Source organism: Pocillopora damicornis, chromosome 6, assembly GCF_964200805.1.
Source record: "Pocillopora damicornis chromosome 6, jaPocDami1.2, whole genome shotgun sequence".
In the NCBI taxonomy this organism is placed as follows: Eukaryota; Metazoa; Cnidaria; class Anthozoa; order Scleractinia; family Pocilloporidae; genus Pocillopora; species Pocillopora damicornis.
The window spans coordinates 2,803,307-2,820,987 of NC_142675.1; the positions used below are offsets into that span (position 1 = coordinate 2,803,307).

A 17,681-nucleotide genomic window follows, 5' to 3' on the forward strand; every position below is an offset into this window, starting at 1 on the left:
GAAAATGCTACCACCACGGAAACGAAATGATTCTACGGGCTTAAGAATGGGATACCAAATTTGTTTAAGTTATGCTTTTTACGGCGGTCATGCCACCAGTGAACGGAACGTAGCCAAGACGAATTTTACCGCCGAGTCAGTATACAACTCGGAAAAAAAAATATTAAACCATTCATATTGTATTTCGTTACAAAAACTCATAAAACACTAGTTTTATTTAAGATGTCATTTTAAAGAACTCTACACAACTCATAGATAAGACGACGTATACATCGGGCGCAATGACTTCGAAGTTCGGGCGGATAGGTCTCGGGCGACCGGATACTCGAAGGTCTTGGAGAATTCTCGAGAAATTTTGCAATCCTCTGACAGCGTGTCGGGGTTTCATTACTGTCTGTATGTCTCTCGACCTAGTTTAAGTTTTCATTTATTCATTTAGGCTTTGTAAACACGATAAAAATCATCCTTATGCTTAATTACAAAATGTCTTTATCACCATGGTAACTTGATAAATGTTTTGACTGAAATTACACTGAACAGTCCAATTCCATCTGTCTGAGTCGAACATCTCAACTGCAACTGCAACAACATGACCTTTGAGCTATATTGCACAATTTTTGTCTCTATTTTCTTCTTTCAGTTTAAAGAAGCAATATTTACCGATTACAAAAGCTCTCTTGATGTTTCTGACGGAATTTTAAGCTTCGCTAATCTTTTCTCGTTTCCTAATCATCTACTGAACGCTACACCATTTGAATCTCTCTTCTTGGATGGAGAACAAGACTGCCTTCAAGCTTGTACAGAGAACCCTCGATGTCGATCGTTGAATTTCAAAGAAGGTCCTCGGTTACAAGGAAAATTTCTCTGTGAACTCTTGGACACTGACAAATTTAAGTCGTTGAAGCTATTTGTTCCAAGTTTGGATTTTCATCACTTCAGTGCGACAGTGAGTATTTTTAAAAATTGAACTGTAACCAGGATATGACATAGTGAGAAAGGTAAAAAAAAAACGTTCTCTGGTTAAAAAGGTTTTAAAATATGAGCTTTCGGCTATTATACTATAGCCTTTAACGAATGTAAAAAATATAAGCGCGTGAATGGAAATATATACAGGGGAGGGTGTGAGTATTTTGATAAAAAAAAAATTTTGATAAAAATTTTGATAAAAAAAAGTTATTTTATAAATATTTTTGTGCGTGTATGTGCGTTGTGCTATCTAGGAAGACAGCAGCTAGTTTTGTCAGAAAGGTGCTCAAATTTTGGAAAAATTCTTTAATTCATCTCCTACTATTTAGTTATTTTCAGTTTTTCTTCAAACTCGAATAAATCTACTTTTTAAAATGAAGTGCGCCCTGAATTAAAATTTAGGAAAATTTGCGTAATTTACGTATATGCACTGAAGTTGTCTTTATAAACCAGCCCAGTTCGCACAAGTTTGTGCAAGACATCGATAATAAACTTCGACTTAATATATTTATGGGTGTGGCATTTTTCAATTAAGTTTTTCTGACCATATCACAACATACGACAATATCTTTTTACCAACGCCTTACATATAATACTTTTAATTAATTTTTATGTTATTTTGAGAAAGCTGCCTTTCTTCTATTTGACATTATGACAAAACATGAACAAATCGAGGAATGCTGAGTGCAAATCTAAATACATCGAAATAAATAGAAATTTTTGATGGTGAAAAAGGGAAAATTTGGCCTTCTCCTTTCTTGCAATTATTTGTCAAAAGAATACAGGTGTATTCAGAAAAGCAAGTCACTGCTCTATACTAGTTGCAAAGAATCGATATCTCGACGGTAAATCGATCTGTCGTCGAACACGATAATCCACCTTAGTGACTTCCATCGGCTATGAGAAATCATAACAATGTTACGACATTTCAGAGTTGATATGTCCTTCTCGAACTCGTCTCGCCTTCCGCTTGCCTAGCTTTGTGAGGATACCCTTACTAAGTCAGATTGTTGGTTCTTACCAGGCCCCTTGCGAGCTCGATCCGTGCGAGAACGGAGGGACCTGTCACCCAGTCGAGATGGCGTACGACTTCAAATGCGCCTGCCCTCCAGGTCTCTTTGGGAAGCAATGTGAGAACTGTAAGTATGCTTGCATTTTTCAGATAAAGCAAATGTTGCTGAGAAGATGGCTCGAGGAAAGTGGAATAAAACTAAGATATTTACTCCTTCCTTACATAGCTGCTTGTTAGTTGCTGGTGACCATTTATACTCCCAGATGGAGCGGGGCACCGTTGGAATAAAGCGCCATATCTGTTAACACATAGGTTCGAATCCAGATCTTAAGATTAGGAGTCCTGTTAAGAATAAGCTACAAATTTATTCGTTCTCTAACGGGACGAAACAGAATGATAAAAAAGAGACATTATTAATTCACAGGTATTAAACGAAACCCCGTCCCCAGACTCCCTCGGGGGTCCCTTAAGGGCATGTATATCAGTAAACTTCTTTCTCGTCAACTTTTTATTTTAGTGACCAAGAGCTGCGCTGAGCTGCTAGACGCTGGCTTCACAAACAATGGTGTCTACAAAATTCTTTTAACAATTCCCAAGTGTTCGACGTGTACTGCGATCAGTCCAGCCGGGGAGGAGGTAATATTAAAAAAAAACTTTACCTTATCATGCACGAAATTCCTTAGAAAAACTGCTTTGAAAACCTATGCGCTTAAAGAAGAGAAGTGTTCTTTTCCATCGACATCTTTTGGCGCAATTTTCGGTGAAGTGTCGAAGGTCATCTTGGATATCTTTTATTTTGCTTTACTTTGCTGCGTGATTGGTCCTCAAAGCTTGCACCACTTTGTCAACCAATCAGATTTTAAATTTAAACCAATCACGCTTTGATCACTTCTGTTCTCCTACGCCCTAGATGTTTTGCTTGTTTTGACTTAGAGTTCTGATCCAAGACACGAAAAACTTCCCTTTCCTGGTTTCACGCATGCTCGCATAGCTTATAACCTCATATTTTCCCGCGGGCGCAGTAACGGTCGTGCGCTTAGCGCTGATAATGTTGGCCTGCTTGCACGCTTTCCAGGTGGTGCATATGAGACTCAAGCGCCGGGCACATGGCGGAAAAAAGCTTGGGTGTACTAAGCTCTAGTTTTCGCGGAAAACAATCTATTTTGTATACAGGTTGGACAATGGTTTTCAAGGTTGTATCTGGCGTCTCGGTTAACGGTAGTAGCGTCTCACAACTGTAGTTTTCATCGGAGACGATCAATGAAAATAGATCAGAGGCACTGAACATCGATTCTTCATTCAAGGAACATTACAAGAACCGCTTTGTGCCAAATTGGCACCTTGCAAAACCCAAAGAGGTAAGTCTGTCTTATTCGCCCATGACAAGTTCTCATTGTCATATATAGTTGACTTATGAGTAACTCAGACATAACTTCTCCTTCAAATATGGATACAAAGACCAAGCACCCAAGTGATGAGAAAATAAAAAAAAGTATCAGTTAACAGCCGGAATTATTAGTCGATCCAACACCAAATTCTCCAAGCTCTCACCATAGGAAATGTATGGCAGACAGTAAGGAGAATTAGTAATGAGATCTCGGTAGTGAAAAGGTTATTTGAGACTTCTTATGACACGTATTCAGAATTCATTTAATGAGTACTAAAGCAATGGTCCATGTCGAAAATTGTCTGGGACTGATAAACCTTACCTCATTTATATTCCATTTTCTGATTGGTTTAAAAAGATCGCATCATCTATGTCGCCAATCATATTTAAAACTGAAACTGTTTTAGATATCTGGGCCAGCCCCCTTTTCTCTTTGCATGCTCATTTTTTCCACCGCCATTATTGACCGAGAACCTCTCAGAGGGTCCTCTTAGGGACGCTCATTATGTACTGTATAGGGGGGGGGGGAGGGGGGGAGGGGGAAAGGAGAGAGAGAGAGAGAGGAATTTAATTGTCACGATAAAATCAACGTAATTCCCCGTAAGGCTCTGTAGTATTTTGTTGATTCCCCTGTCTAATGTCTCTCCATTGGCGACGACTGACTCAGTTCCCCCCCCCCCCTCCCTAATAAAAAAGGACTAGTCCTTTACGGATGTAATTTGTTTTTTGTAGGTGCAGATAGCTTTGTACAAACGGAATGGCTCAGATCCCGAGACCCTTTCTATCGTATTCAACTCTACTAATTCTGACGACAAAAACTGGTTTTCTAAAAGTCGGATCGTTCACTCCCCCTGGACAGATTTGGAAAGCGAGCACCAAAACTACTTCTCGATCAAGGGCTGTTGCAATGGAAGGAATTTCTACATTTCCAAAATTCACAACCATTGCCCGAATGATGAAGGATGGCTGGCCATTATCTCTAGTAATTGTCCATGGGAAAAACGTTTTCCTCCCTCCACTGTTTTGTACAGTAACAGGACGACTTACACAAATTGGAATCATCACGGTAAGATTCGCGAACAAGCTATTGCATTCTTTAGTCCAGTGTTGCAAAATCACTGCTGCAAGCTAATCAAAAACCTCGCGGTGTGATTGGTCCAGAAAACTCGCGCCACTTGAGGAGGCGAGCGTGGCCTAGTGGTTAGGGCGCTGCACTTGTAAGCCGGAGGTCCCGGGTTCAAGTCCTCCTCCCTGCCACTGGATGGATTTGTCTTCGGAATTCAACTCCTGCACGCTTTGTAAATAGCCAACTGGTCTGCCTCCTACCAGTTGGGGTTTTTAACGAGTTTCTGTTCATTTACGATATTTGTTTCCTTATATACAGTGTCCCCAATTAGCACAGCAGTGCTAAATACACTGACACTTTAATAAAGTTATTATTATTATTATTATTATTATTATTATCTCAACCAATCAGATTCAAATCAAAAACCAACCGTAACTTGATGACTCGCGTTCTCCCGCGCTCCAAGCAGTTTATTTTTCACTCTACGTTCTGATTGGCTTCCGCTGAAACTTCCCCTTCGATGCAATTGGTTGCTGTGATTACTTTGCATTTGTGTTTAGGACATTCAATCGAAAAGAGCCCCAAAACACCGCTTTCGCATTTTAGATGCGAGCGTATTCGCATTTCATTGAGGAAAGAATAGTGTTTCTCTGCCTTTGCAAATAGATGTATCGATCACGTGGAAGGTTAAAACTTTTAATTATGGTTTTTACTTTCGAGGATTTAGCTTATGTCCTTATTTAAATTTTATCGCTACTTAGCGTTGGAGGAAAAGTCGTTTCTACTTGTAGGAAGTTAGGGGACTGGGTATGGCTTTGTTTTCCCACCGCTCTGGCCTGGGTTCCATTTCCCAGCCTGATGTCAACTTACTCTGGAGTTTTTTTCTTGGGGTCTTTCGGTCTTTCTCCCTCCGCAAAAAACCAATATTCTAAATTGAAGTTTGACGTGGAAAAAGTGGACAGGAATAGCTACCTTTTTATATTATCGAACACAAAATTTACAAAACTAATAGTACTATTTATATCACTAAAAATGATAGTCATTATTTTTTAATCGCACAGGAAATGTTGGAGTCGCAGATTTGTTTGTGGTGTATATTCGTTAATAATTTACCAGATAAGGTAAGTTGATTATTATAATTATTTGAAACAATGAATTTTTATCTGAATATGGTTTTGAATATGGTTGACGCATGTCTAGAGAGGTAAAGGACAAAGAGGAAAGGGACTCGAATGAACACACCCAACTTAAGAAGAAGAGGGGGTCTGGATATGTGCAACCCCCTTTCATGAGTTGCCCTTTCTTCTCTCCCACCTCCCCCCCCTCCCCTCCCCTCATCTAACCGAACAATTAATTTGAGCTACTCTCTATTGAACTTAGATAAACCAAATTAAAACGTAATATGAACATGTAACATTTAACAAATAGAGAAGCTTTAACTATGCTCTGTTCTGTTGTAAAACATGAAGGAAGCAGCTAAAGCACAAAAGAAGAGCACTTCTTGAGTCCACTGCCACCAAGATACAGAGAGCTCCATTATGATCTCTGCCAGGCTTCGGTTCATATGTGATGCAGGTCATACATAATATATACAATGAGCTATCACGATAGATAGGGACAAAACGATTTTTTTTCAAAACTCATTACAATATTTTTTTTCTCCTAGATATCGCCGACTGAGGTAAAAACATCAAAGCCTGTTTAATATTTAAGTTAAGTTACATATTTAGTAAAAATTTGCTAGATAAAATAGAAATGTGTTATATTCAGTTGTGCTTCAAAGACTTTAGAGTATAAATGACTGCAAATACATGAAAATCATATATATGTGAACTGCGGTTGAAGAAACGAATATAAAAACAATCCTCGCAGATACGAATACTACTGAACTGGTAGTGAAAATAAGAACTGAAAATAATTCAGGCCCGTACGGGATTTGAACCCAGAGGTCACGAGAGGTCACGAGAGGTCATGGGTTAGAGGTCATGGGTTAGAGGTCATGGGTTAGAGGTCATGGGTTAGAGGTCATGGGAGAGATCATGGGTTCAATTCTCGTACGGGCCTGGTTTTTTTTTCAGGCCTGATCTTCACTACCAGTATAGTAGTATTCATAGCTGCGAGGATCGCTTTCATATTCGTTAATTTAGAGAATTTTCTTTTTATTGGATGCTTAAAGTAAAGAAGAATTACCGTAGGTTTTTTTGATAGCATGTAACTCTATGACTGCTACAAAATAAAAAAAATCGATAAGGCTATGGTCGACGCCATAAGGAAATCAGTAGAACTCAAAATTTCACATTTCCTCACGAAGCTTCGCTTCTTGGCCAAATCATGATTCGTTTTATGGAAAATCTGTCAGCCGCGGACTTTTAGTTATCAGCTGATATATCAGCCCCTTGAAGAGAATATTTAGTATTATATAAGTATAATTTAAAGAAATGTAAAAGTTAGGCCACCGAAGTTTACAGTGATTTCAACTTTGCTTAACCTATCTGCCTAGGTTATTTTGTAATCAGATGTATGATAAACCCTCTCCATATAAGGACATAATGAGCGTTGAAGTCTGGTGATAACAGCAGTTTTAATATTTTCAACACTGCACTTCTTGTAGCGTAAGGAAAACTAAAAACTGATTAAAAGCACGAATTTCTGTGTAAAGTGTGGTTTATGTGACTTTTGTACAGCAAAACAGTTACAACAGATATTTTGCCATTTAGGGTTGTTTTAAGTTAGCCCAAACTGTTTCTTTGATATACCTATTTTGTATTTAGTTGAAAAAAATTCCAAGGATCTTATTTGTAAATAAGAAGGTTTGGGGGTTATGAAAAATGTCATAAATAACAGGGTGGGGCTGAGTTTTGCTCTAAGGTGCATGTACCTACTGGTTAATGTTAAATGTAATCCAAATAGGGATTCGTTGAAAGAAAGAATAAAGTTGAAGCTTCAGTTCTCTGTGATCCTAAAAGCTGAAACATTCAACACCTTTCTCCTAAAGAATTGTTTAAATTGAATCATAATGAAGAATATAAAAGCACTTTTCTCCATTTGACTTGAGGAAAGTATTACTTATGCATTGGATGAATCAATGGATTGAGCAGCTTTATTAATAGCAATTTTTAAAGTTTTCTCTTGGCTCAAACCTCGACTTTTAATCCAGGTTTTTACCAACTGTTGATCGACAAAAAAAAAGTTCTGATCGCTGCATTTTTTCCTGTGGATTCTGGAGTATATATCCTACTATAATCTAGCTTTCAGCCTAAGGCGGAGGCAAAGTTTCTTTATAGTTTAACTCTGAGACTTGTAAACGTGCTGAATTGCAGATTTAAGACACATTATCATTGCTTAACGAATATATACCGCCGTAACCTCAGCGATGCCCATGTTTTCTGAGAAGAAACAGATTAGAAAGCCTTTTTAATTACCGCACAACTCCAATATAAGCTGAAACACAAGCCCAAAACATACTCAAAATGTTGCTTTTTTCAGAACGTTTTCAATCTTGAATTGGGAATTAAATTTTTGAATCCCCTTCGAAAGTGCCGTCATTTAATTGAGTGAGGTGCAAGATGATTTTTTTTCATCAACAGAGTTGATAATTTGAATTGGCCACCGTAAGAGTTCCTAAAGCTGACGTTTCGAGTGTCAGCCCTTCGTCAGAGCGAAGGCCTGAAATTATACGCGTGATTTCAGAAAGTTTCTTCCATTTTCTTGCAATCTGATCAGTTACCTTAAACAAGGCTTGAAATCTAGGTTGTTGTTGTTTTTAAGCAAGTCTTTCTCATCGGTTGGGAAAAACATGCGACTGATTTAGAGCAAAAAATTGTGCGCTTCGTGAATTAACTGCACCAGTGAGAGTCGCTAAGATTGTAAGGATCACCAGGGATTTCAAAATGGATGTTTTCGACAGGTAAATTTACAGTTACCAGCTCCCTTCATTTTCCCTTACCTCTGCGTGAGATGGAAGAAATGGTCGTCAGTTTAGTGTACAATGTGGTTGATTCCGTATATTTTCCCTTCCAGTCACAATTTGTGGAAGTTGTGGCGAGCCATCCTACATCTTCAGAACAACCTCCATGGTTCCTGATGATATATAAGTCTCTTTTAGTACAGCAGCCTTTGACAGAGATGAGATGATGTGGTTCATGAGTCATTATTGAGATCTGTCCAGGGAGAGTCAGTGACGCGAGTTTCTGGGAACCTGTTGACTTTGTCAGAGCTTGTAGTGTTAAGGACAATGGTAGGATCTTCTGTGCCTCCTGTAAATAGCAATATTTCTATTCACTTCATGCTACGGAAACTGGGATAAGCTCCATCACAGTGTAGTCACATTCTATTGGGGAGTAGTAAGGATACTTCAAGTTGCGTTATACTACAGCTGAACTGGAGTGGAAGCTGTACCACATATTCTTGTTTGCAGACTCGACCTTTCAATGACAACGATACTTGATTTCCTCTCGCCACTGTCCTAATACTATTATCGTTTTAAAAGATATGAAAGCCTAAAAAACTGTGTAGATTACCTGATCTCTGCAACGAAAGTTTCATTCATAACTAAGACGCCACTCAACAACCCCAAAATAATTATCGCCAAAAAATTACAGTCCGATGTTGTGGATCAGCGTGTCACGGGTAATTTAAAATATACAAGCACAATGGATTGAGTTCTCACTGCATCTAAGTTGAGATGTTTTGAACTTGATTTGTACTCGGCGATTTTTAGCCGATTCAAACGCATTTAAAAGCTATCTGGAAGACATTAGAGTGATATCCACATTGTATAAGACGACGATAGACTTTTAAAGAAGGTCGAAAACATGTGCAGGAGCACGGTTTGAATATAAATTCAGAGCTGCTTTGTCCAGAGGACGAAAGGACATATTCATACATAAAGACCTCCTAACTAAGTCGTTTGCAGGATTCCGCCCTTTTTGTACTCCATATCTAATCCAGCAAACATCTTTACTAACCTCCTTACTCAGGTAACCAATTTATTGTTCATAAAAGGTCGTAAAATACAGCATAAATGGATAAACCTCCATGTTTTAAGTCACAAGTTTTCCCTTCGGAGCTCGATTCTATTTTGGCGGGCATTGATCACATGATCGAAATCAAGTAGACCGCTGATAACAATAGAACTCGCGGGAAAATGAGATAAGTTAGGGTGGGGGTGGGGTGAGAAGGGAAAACTGTAAACTGATGAATATCAGTGTTCCATCAAAAATTCTTCAGTCTGATTGGCTCTCTTATCCTTAATAGTGGATGAAGAGAATAATCTGACTTTGTGTCTAACTTAGAGCCTGTTTCGTTGTTATTACTTGGACGGCTGATATATTTATATCAAGACAGTTTAATAACCCGCTCTCGATCTCTACGTATGGTTCGCCCTTACCAACTTTATATCAAATATTACGCGATAGAATTCTCAAGCACATAATCTAAGTGATAGGTTACAAAAGGAACTTACACCGTTGATGTTTAGTAATTTGGCAAATTTACATATTGCCATATGGCGTTTCAATTGAAGAGCAACAAGAACATAACAACTACAAACGACCTCCTGTTCACGTGAAGTTTTGAAATGCGTACGGAAAAAATAATGGTGCTAGTTTGATATTTTGGTATTCAGAGGATGTCTCAGTTAAAACTAATGCTAAGACACACTCGCACGTAGGTGAAACAGGTGATAATAAACAACTAATATACTTAATTGTAAAACTGTCAAACTGCCTTTAGTGAATTTAATAACAAGAATTCCAGCTCATGACAATAGTTACAAATAGGCCTCACACCTTACTTAGAAAAACAGCTTATTAGGTCAAATGTTTTGGTCCATTGATTTTTATTCAGATGATAAATATCAGCAATTAGTGATTTAAATTAGCTGACATACTTTTCATCACGAATTGCACTCGAAATCATGTGATTACCTGTACAAACATGAGCAAAAGTAGTCAAAATCATTAATAACTACAACGAATGTAAAACTTGCGGATGCTGTGCGACCCACGCGAATTGCGTGAGAATCATCACCACTCGTTCACCTACTCTCAGTTAATGGAAGCTTCTTATATCATTAACAACTGACTCAAAATTGGCTAAAAACCCGCTATCTGTATTCAGAAAAGAAAGTCACTACCTTGGTTGCAAAGAATCGATACCGCTATAACCCGTTATATGCTAATAAGTATTAACATAACACTCAAGTATTTTTATGAAATATTTAAGATATTATGCGCGCTTTCATTGGTCGATAAGTGTGTTTGGATGAGAATGTGTTCACACAATGTGGTGTTTAAGTCGTGTGTCTTACTGAGAAATATTTTAGAAAGTCACGAAAGCATTTTCCTGCCTTCACAAAGCCTTCTGTAAACTCTCGAAGGTCTTGGAGAATTCTCGAAAAATTTTGCAATCCTCTAACAGCGTGTCGGGGTTTCATTACTGTCTGTATGGCTCTCGACCTCGTTTAAGTTTTCATTTAGGTTTGTAAACACGGTAAAAATTATCCTTATGCTTAATTATAAACAATCTTTGTTACCATGGTAATTTAATTAATGTTCTTGGCTGAGATTACATTGAACAGTCCAATTTCATCTGTCTGAATCGTACAACTCGACTGCAACTGCAAAAACATGACCTTTAAGCTGTATTGCACAATTTTTGTTTCTATTTTCTTATTTCAGTTTAAAGAAGCAATATTTACCAATTACAAAAGCTCTGTCGATGTTTCTAACGGAATTTTAAGCTTTGCCAATCTTTTCTCGTTTCCTAATTATTTACTGAACGCTACACCATTTGAATCTCTCTTCGTTTATGGAGAACAAGACTGCCTTCAAGCTTGTACAGAGAACCCTCGATGTCGGTCGTTGAATTTCAAAGGTTCTAAAGTACGTGGAAAATTTCTCTGTAACCTCTTAGATACTGACAAATTTAAGTCGTTGAAGCTATTTTGTGCAACTTTGGATTTTCATCACTTCAGCTTGACGGTGAGTATTTTAATTTAAAAAAATCCTTTTTAAATACTTTTGTGTGTGCATGTCCGTTGTGCTATCTATAAAGACAGAAGGTAGTTTTGTTAGAAAGGATCTCTATCTATTTTTTTGGAAAAACTGTTTAATTCATCTGCTACTATATAATTATTTTTAGTTTTTCTTCAAACTTGAATAAGCCTACTTTTTAAAATGAAGTGCACCCTGACTTAAAATTTTAGGAAACCGAAAAAAAAATTGCGCAATTTACGTATATGCTCTGAGGTTCTTCCTATAAACCAGCCCAGTTCGCATTTGTGCAAGACATAGATAACAAACTTCGAGTTAATATCTTTATGGATGCGAGATTTTTCGGTTAAGTTTTTTTTAACAATATCATTTCTCTAACGTTAGACCAACGCCATATGTGTAATACGTTTCGTTCGGATTTGATTAATTATTTATGTTATTTTGAGAAAGCTGTCTTTCTTCCATTTGACATTATGATAAAACGTGAACAGAGTGAAGAATGCTGACTGCAAATCTAGTTATAAATGCATCAAAATAAATTGACATTTTTGATGGCGAAAAAGGGAAAATTTTGTTTTAGCTGCTGAATTTTGCAATTACTCAACGGCCCCGTTTTTAGCAGGTTTCATTATTTTTCATTACAGCGATATTTGCACAATGTGTTGACTTATGAATCGCATTTTCTTCCTAAACTGCAAATAATGTATAATTTATAATTTGCCTCATGTCTTGTATTTGGCCTTCTCCTTTTTTCCAATTATTTGTTAAAAAATTAAATAGCTGTATTCAGAAAAGAAAGTCACTGCCTTTGTTGCAAAGAATCGATATCTCGCCGGTAGATCGATGTATTGTCGAACAGGAAAATCGACCTCAGTGACTGCTATCGGCCACGAGAAATCAGCACGATGTTACGACATTTCAGAGTTCCCGAACCTGTTTCGCCTTCCGCTTGCCTAGCTTTGTGAGGATACCACAACAACTCTGAGCCCTCGGGAACCCAGACTTCCGTCACCCTCACCTAAGTCAGATTTTTGTTTCTCTCCAGGCCCCGTGCGAGCTCAATCCGTGCGAGAATGGAGGGACCTGTCACCCAGTGGAGATGGTATACGACTTCAAATGCGCCTGCCCACCAGGTTTCTTTGGGAAGCAATGTGAGAACTGTAAGTATGCCTGCATATTTCAGATGAAGCAAATGTCGCGGAGAAGATGGCTCGAATAAAGCGGAATAAAAATAAGATATTTACTCCATCCTTACATCGCTGCTTCAAAGTTGCTGGTGAGCATTTATTCTCCTAGACGGTGAGAGGCACCATTGGAGTAAGGTGTTATATATGTTACCTCATGGGTTCGAATCCAGATCTTAAGACTAGGAGTCCTCTTAAAAAAGGAGCTACAACTTTACTCTGTTTTCTGACGGGACGAAAGAGAATGATAAAAAAGAGGTATTACTATTCCACAGATATTAAGAAGAACTTCGTGCCCAGTAAGGGAATTTATCTTAGCAAATTTGTGTCTTGTCAACTTTTTATTTTAGCGGCCGAGAGCTGCGCGGAGCTGCTGGACGCTGGCTTCACAAACAATGGTGTCTACAAAATTCTTTTTAACAATTCCCAAGTGTTCGACGTGTACTGCGATCAGTCCAGCCGCGGAGGAGGTAATATTAAAAAAAACTTTACCTTATTATGCACGACCGCATTTGAAGACCTATGCGCTTAAAGAAGAGAAGTGTTCTTTTCCATCGGCATCTTTTGGCGCAATTTTGAGTAGATTATCGAAAGTCATCATGGATATCTTTTATTTTGCTTTACTTTTCTGCGTGATTGGTCCTCAGATCTTACGCCACTTTTTCAACCAATCAGATTCAAAATTAAACCAATCACGCTTTGATCACTTTTGTTCTCCTACGCCCTAGATGTTTTGCTTGTTTTCATGATGCGTTTTTGTTATCCCTTTAGGCTATTTCCCCGCCCCCCCCACCCCTGTTCGTCCTTTGATTGGCCGTCAAAACTTTGATTTCGGTTTTTTTTCGACACTCAATCGAGAAAGTTCTCTCAGATGTCCACATGTGTAAAAAGTGGAGAAAGAGAGAGAGATTGCATAGGCAACCCATCAAGCTAATTTTTAAGCATGAAAGATGACACCCAAGACATGAAAAGCCTCCCTTTCTGGTGCATTTCAGACTCTAGCGCCGGGCGCATGGCGGAAAACTGCTTGGGTGTACTAAGCTCTAGTATTCGCGGAAAACAATTTATTTTGTATACAGGTTGGACGATGGTTTTCAAGGTTGTATCTGGCGTCTCGGCTAACGGTAGAAGTAGCTCACAACTGTGGTCTTCATCGGAGACGATCAATGAAGATAGATCAAAGGCATTGAACATCGATTCTTCCTTCAGAGCACATTACAAGAACCGCTTTGTGCCAAATTGGCACCTTGCAAAACCCAAAGAGGTAAGTCTGTCTTAGTCGCCCATGACAAGTTCTTATTGACCTATGAGTGACTCAGACATAACTTCTCCTTTAAATATGGATACAATACCACGCACCCAAGAGATGAGAAAATTAAAAAAGTATCAGTTAACGACCGGGATTATTAGTCGATCCAACACTAAATTCTCCAAACTCACATCATAGGAAATGTATGGCATATAGTAAGGAGAATTACTAATGAGATCTCGATAGTGAAAGGGTTATTAAACACTTCTTATCACGTGTATTCAGAATCCATTTAATGCGCTTTAATGCGTAGTAAAGCAATGGTCCAGTGCCAAAAATGATCTGGAACTGAGAAACTACCTCATTTATAATCCATTCTCTGATTGGTTTAAAAAGATCGCATCATCTATGTTGCCAATCAGACTTAAAACTGAAACCATTTTAGAAATCTGTACCAGCCCCCTTTTCCTTCTCATGGTCACTTTTTCCATCGCCATTATTGACCGAGAACCTCTCAGAGGGTCCTCTTGGGGGGGGGGGGGGAGGGGGAGGAGTGAGAGAGAGAGGAATTTGGTTTTCACGATAAAATTATCCTAATCCCTTATAAGGCTCTGTAGAATTTTGATGATTCCCATGTCTAAACTCTCTCCTTTACTCTCCATTGACTAGTCCCTTACCGATGTAATCTGTTTTTTGTAGGTGCTGATAGCTTTGTACAGACGGAATGGCTCAGATCTCGAGACCCTTTCTATCGTATTCAACTCGACTAATTCTGACGACAAAAACTGGTTTTCCAAAAGTCGGGTCGTTCACTCCCCTTGGACAGATCTGAAAAACGAGACCCCGAACGTCTTCTCGATCGAGGGCTGTTGCAATGGAAGGGATTTCTACATTTCCAAAAGTCACGGCGGCTGCCCGAATGATGGAGGATGGCTGGCCATTATCTCTAGTGACTGTGAATGGGAGAAACGTTTTCCTGCTTTTACTGCTTTGTACAGTAACAGGATGAATTACACAAATTGGAATCATTACGGTAAGATTCGCAAACAAGCTATTGTATTCTTTAGTCGAGTAGTGCAAAATCACTGCTGCAAGCTAATCAAAAACCTTGCAGTGTGATTGGTCCGGAAAACTCGCGCCACTATCTCAACCAATCAGATTCAAATCAAAAACCAACCTTAACTTGATGACTCGCGTATTCCCGCGCTCCAAGCAGTTTTTTTTACTCCACGTTCTGATTGGCTTCCGCTAAAACTTCCCCTTCGATGCAATTGGTTGCTGTGATTACTTTGCATTTGTGTTTAGGACCTTCAATCAAAAAGAGCTCCAAAACACCGCTTTCGCATTTTAGATGCGAGCGTATTCGCATTTCATTGAGGAAAGAGTAGTGTTTTTCGGCCTTTGCAAATAGATGTATCAGTCACGTGGGATGTTAAAACTTTTAATTAGAGTTTTTACTTTCGAGGATTTAGCTTATGTCCTTATTTCAATTTTATCGCTACTTAGCGTTGGAGGAAAAGTCAGTTCTACTCCCAGGACGTTAGGGGACTGGGGATGGCTTTGTCCTCCCACCGCTCTGGCCTGGGTTCGATTCCCTGGCCTGGTGTCAACTTACTCCAGAGTTTTTTCTCGGGGTCCTTCGGTCTTTCTCCCTCCACAAAAAACCAACATTCTTAATTAAGAATTTGACCTGGAAAAAGTGGACAGGAATAGCTACCTTTTAATATTATCGAACACAAAATTACAAAACTAATAGTACTATTTATATCACTAAAAATGATACTCATTATTTTTTAATCGCACAGGAAATGTTGGAGTCGCAGATTTGTTTGTGGTGTATATTCGTTAATAATTTGCCGGATAAGGTAAGTTGATTATTATAATTATTTGAAACAATTTTTTTTATCTGAAAATGCTTTTGAATATCGTTGACGCATGTCTAGAGAGGTAAAGGACAAAGAGGGAAGGGACTCGAATGGACACACCCAGCTTAGGGTGGAGCTTAGGGGGTCTGGATATGTGCAATCCCCTTTAATGAGTTGCCCCCTCTTCCCTCTCTTCCCCCCCCCCCCCCCACCATCCATCTAACTGAACAATTAATTTGAGCTACTCTTTTATTGAACGTAGATACACCAAATTAAAACGTGATATGAACATGTAACATTTAATAAATAGAGAAGCCTTAACTATGCTCTGTTCTGTTGTAAAACATGAAGGAAGCAGCTAAAGCACAAAAGAAGTGCACTTCTTAAGGCCTCAGTTCATATATGACGCAGGTCATGCATAATATATACAATGAGCTATCACGATGCATAGGGACAAAACAATTTTTATTCAAACCTCATTACAACATTTTTCTCTCCTAGATATCGCTGACAAAGGTAGAAACATTAAAGCCTGTTAAATATCTAAGTTAAGTTATATATTAAGTAAGAATTTGAAAGGTAAATAAGAATTGTGTTATATTCAGTTGTACTTCAAAGACTTTAGGGTATAAATGACTGCAAATACATGAAAATCATATACATATGTGAACTGCGGTTGAAGAGACGATTATGAAAGCGATCCTCGCAGATATGAATAGTACTGAACTAGTAGTGAAAATAAGACCTGAGGTCATGAGTCAGAGTGGGAGAGGTCATGGGTTCAAATCCCGTAAGGGCCTGAATTTTTTTCAGGCCTTATTTTCACTACTAGTTCAGTAGTATTCATAACCGCGAGGATCGCTTTCATATTCGTTACTTTAAAGTATTTTCTTTTTATAGGATGCTTAAGGTAAAGAAGGATTACTGTAGTTTTTTTGATAGCATGTAACTCTATGACTGCTACAAAATAAAAAATTGATAAGGCTATGGTCGACGCCTCAAGGAAATCAGTAGAACTCCAGAATTTCACATTTCCTCACGAAGCTTCGCTTCTCGGCCAATCTTTGGAGAATCTCTCAGCCGCTGGACTTTTAGTTATCAGCGGACATACCAACCCCTTGAAGAGAATATGTAAAATCATATGGGTATAATTCAAAGAAATGTAAAAGCTAAGTCACCGAAGTTTACAGTGATTTCAACTTTGCTTAACGTATCTGCCTATGTTATTTTGTAATCAGATATATGATAAACCCTATCCATATTAGGACATCATAAGCATTGAAGTCTTGTGATAACAGCAGTTTGAATATTTTCAACACTGCACTTCTTGTAGCCTAAGGAAGACTAAGAACTGATTAAAAACGATTTTCCGTGTAAAGTGTGGTTTATGTGACTTTCATACAGCAAAAAAGTTACAACAAATTTTTTTCTGCTGTTTAGAGCTAGCCCAAACTGTTTCTTTGATATACCTATTTTGTATTTAGTTGACAAAATTGCAAGGATCATATTTGTAAACAAAAATGTCATAAATAACAGGGTAGGGCTAAGTTTTGCTCTAAGGTACATGTACCTACCGGTTAATGTTAAATGTAATCCAAATAGGGATTTCTTGAAAAAAAGAATCAAGTTGAAGTTTCAGTTCTCTGTGATCCTAAAAGCTGAAACATATAAACACCTTTCTCCTAAAGAATTTTGTAAATTGACTCATAACGAAGAAAGAAAAGCACTTTTCTCCATTTGACTTAAGGAAAGTATTACTTATGCATTAGTTGAATTAATAGATTGAGCAGCTTTATAGTACTTTTGAAAATTTTCCCTTGGCTTAAACCTCGACTTTTAATCCAGTTTTTTACCAACTGATGATCAACAAAAAAAGTTTTGACGACTGAAATTTTTTTTCTGTAGATTCTAGAGTATATATCCTACTGTAATCTAGCTTTGAACCTAAGGTGGAGGC

The 17,681-nt window shown here is 38.2% G+C and overlaps 1 protein-coding gene and 1 pseudogene across 2 annotated transcripts; both read left to right on the forward strand.

Moving 5' to 3' along the window:
- The first annotated feature begins 511 nt into the window (after positions 1–511).
- On the forward strand, positions 512–7,089 carry LOC149043454 (uncharacterized; annotated as a pseudogene). The gene is made up of 7 exons (XR_016187863.1): positions 512–946; positions 1,991–2,105; positions 2,496–2,614; positions 3,152–3,336; positions 4,098–4,431; positions 5,493–5,552; positions 6,098–7,089. The product of XR_016187863.1 is annotated as an uncharacterized LOC149043454 (transcript).
- A 3,925-nt stretch (positions 7,090–11,014) lies between these two features.
- On the forward strand, positions 11,015–17,102 carry LOC149043455 (uncharacterized). Its single transcript, XM_089210151.1, has 7 exons — positions 11,015–11,414; positions 12,472–12,586; positions 12,961–13,080; positions 13,690–13,874; positions 14,559–14,892; positions 15,665–15,724; positions 16,226–17,102. Exons 1-6 carry the CDS (start codon positions 11,061–11,063, stop codon positions 15,706–15,708), a joined length of 1,152 nt encoding a protein of 383 aa, XP_089066277.1. The 5' UTR covers positions 11,015–11,060; the 3' UTR covers positions 15,709–15,724; positions 16,226–17,102.
- Positions 17,103–17,681: the final 579 nt, after the last annotated feature.

What these genes read in the sequence shown, in the direction of transcription:
- LOC149043455 (XM_089210151.1), top strand. Translation starts at nt 11,061, where the DNA reads ATGACCTTTAAGCTGTATTGCACAATTTTTGTTTCTATTTTCTTATTT. An exon ending in TTCATCACTTCAGCTTGACG is followed by an intron (nt 11,415 to 12,471) that starts GTGAGTATTTTA and finishes GTTTCTCTCCAG; the next exon opens with GCCCCGTGCGAGCTCAATCC. An exon ending in TGGGAAGCAATGTGAGAACT is followed by an intron (nt 12,587 to 12,960) that starts GTAAGTATGCCT and finishes TTTTTATTTTAG; the next exon opens with CGGCCGAGAGCTGCGCGGAG.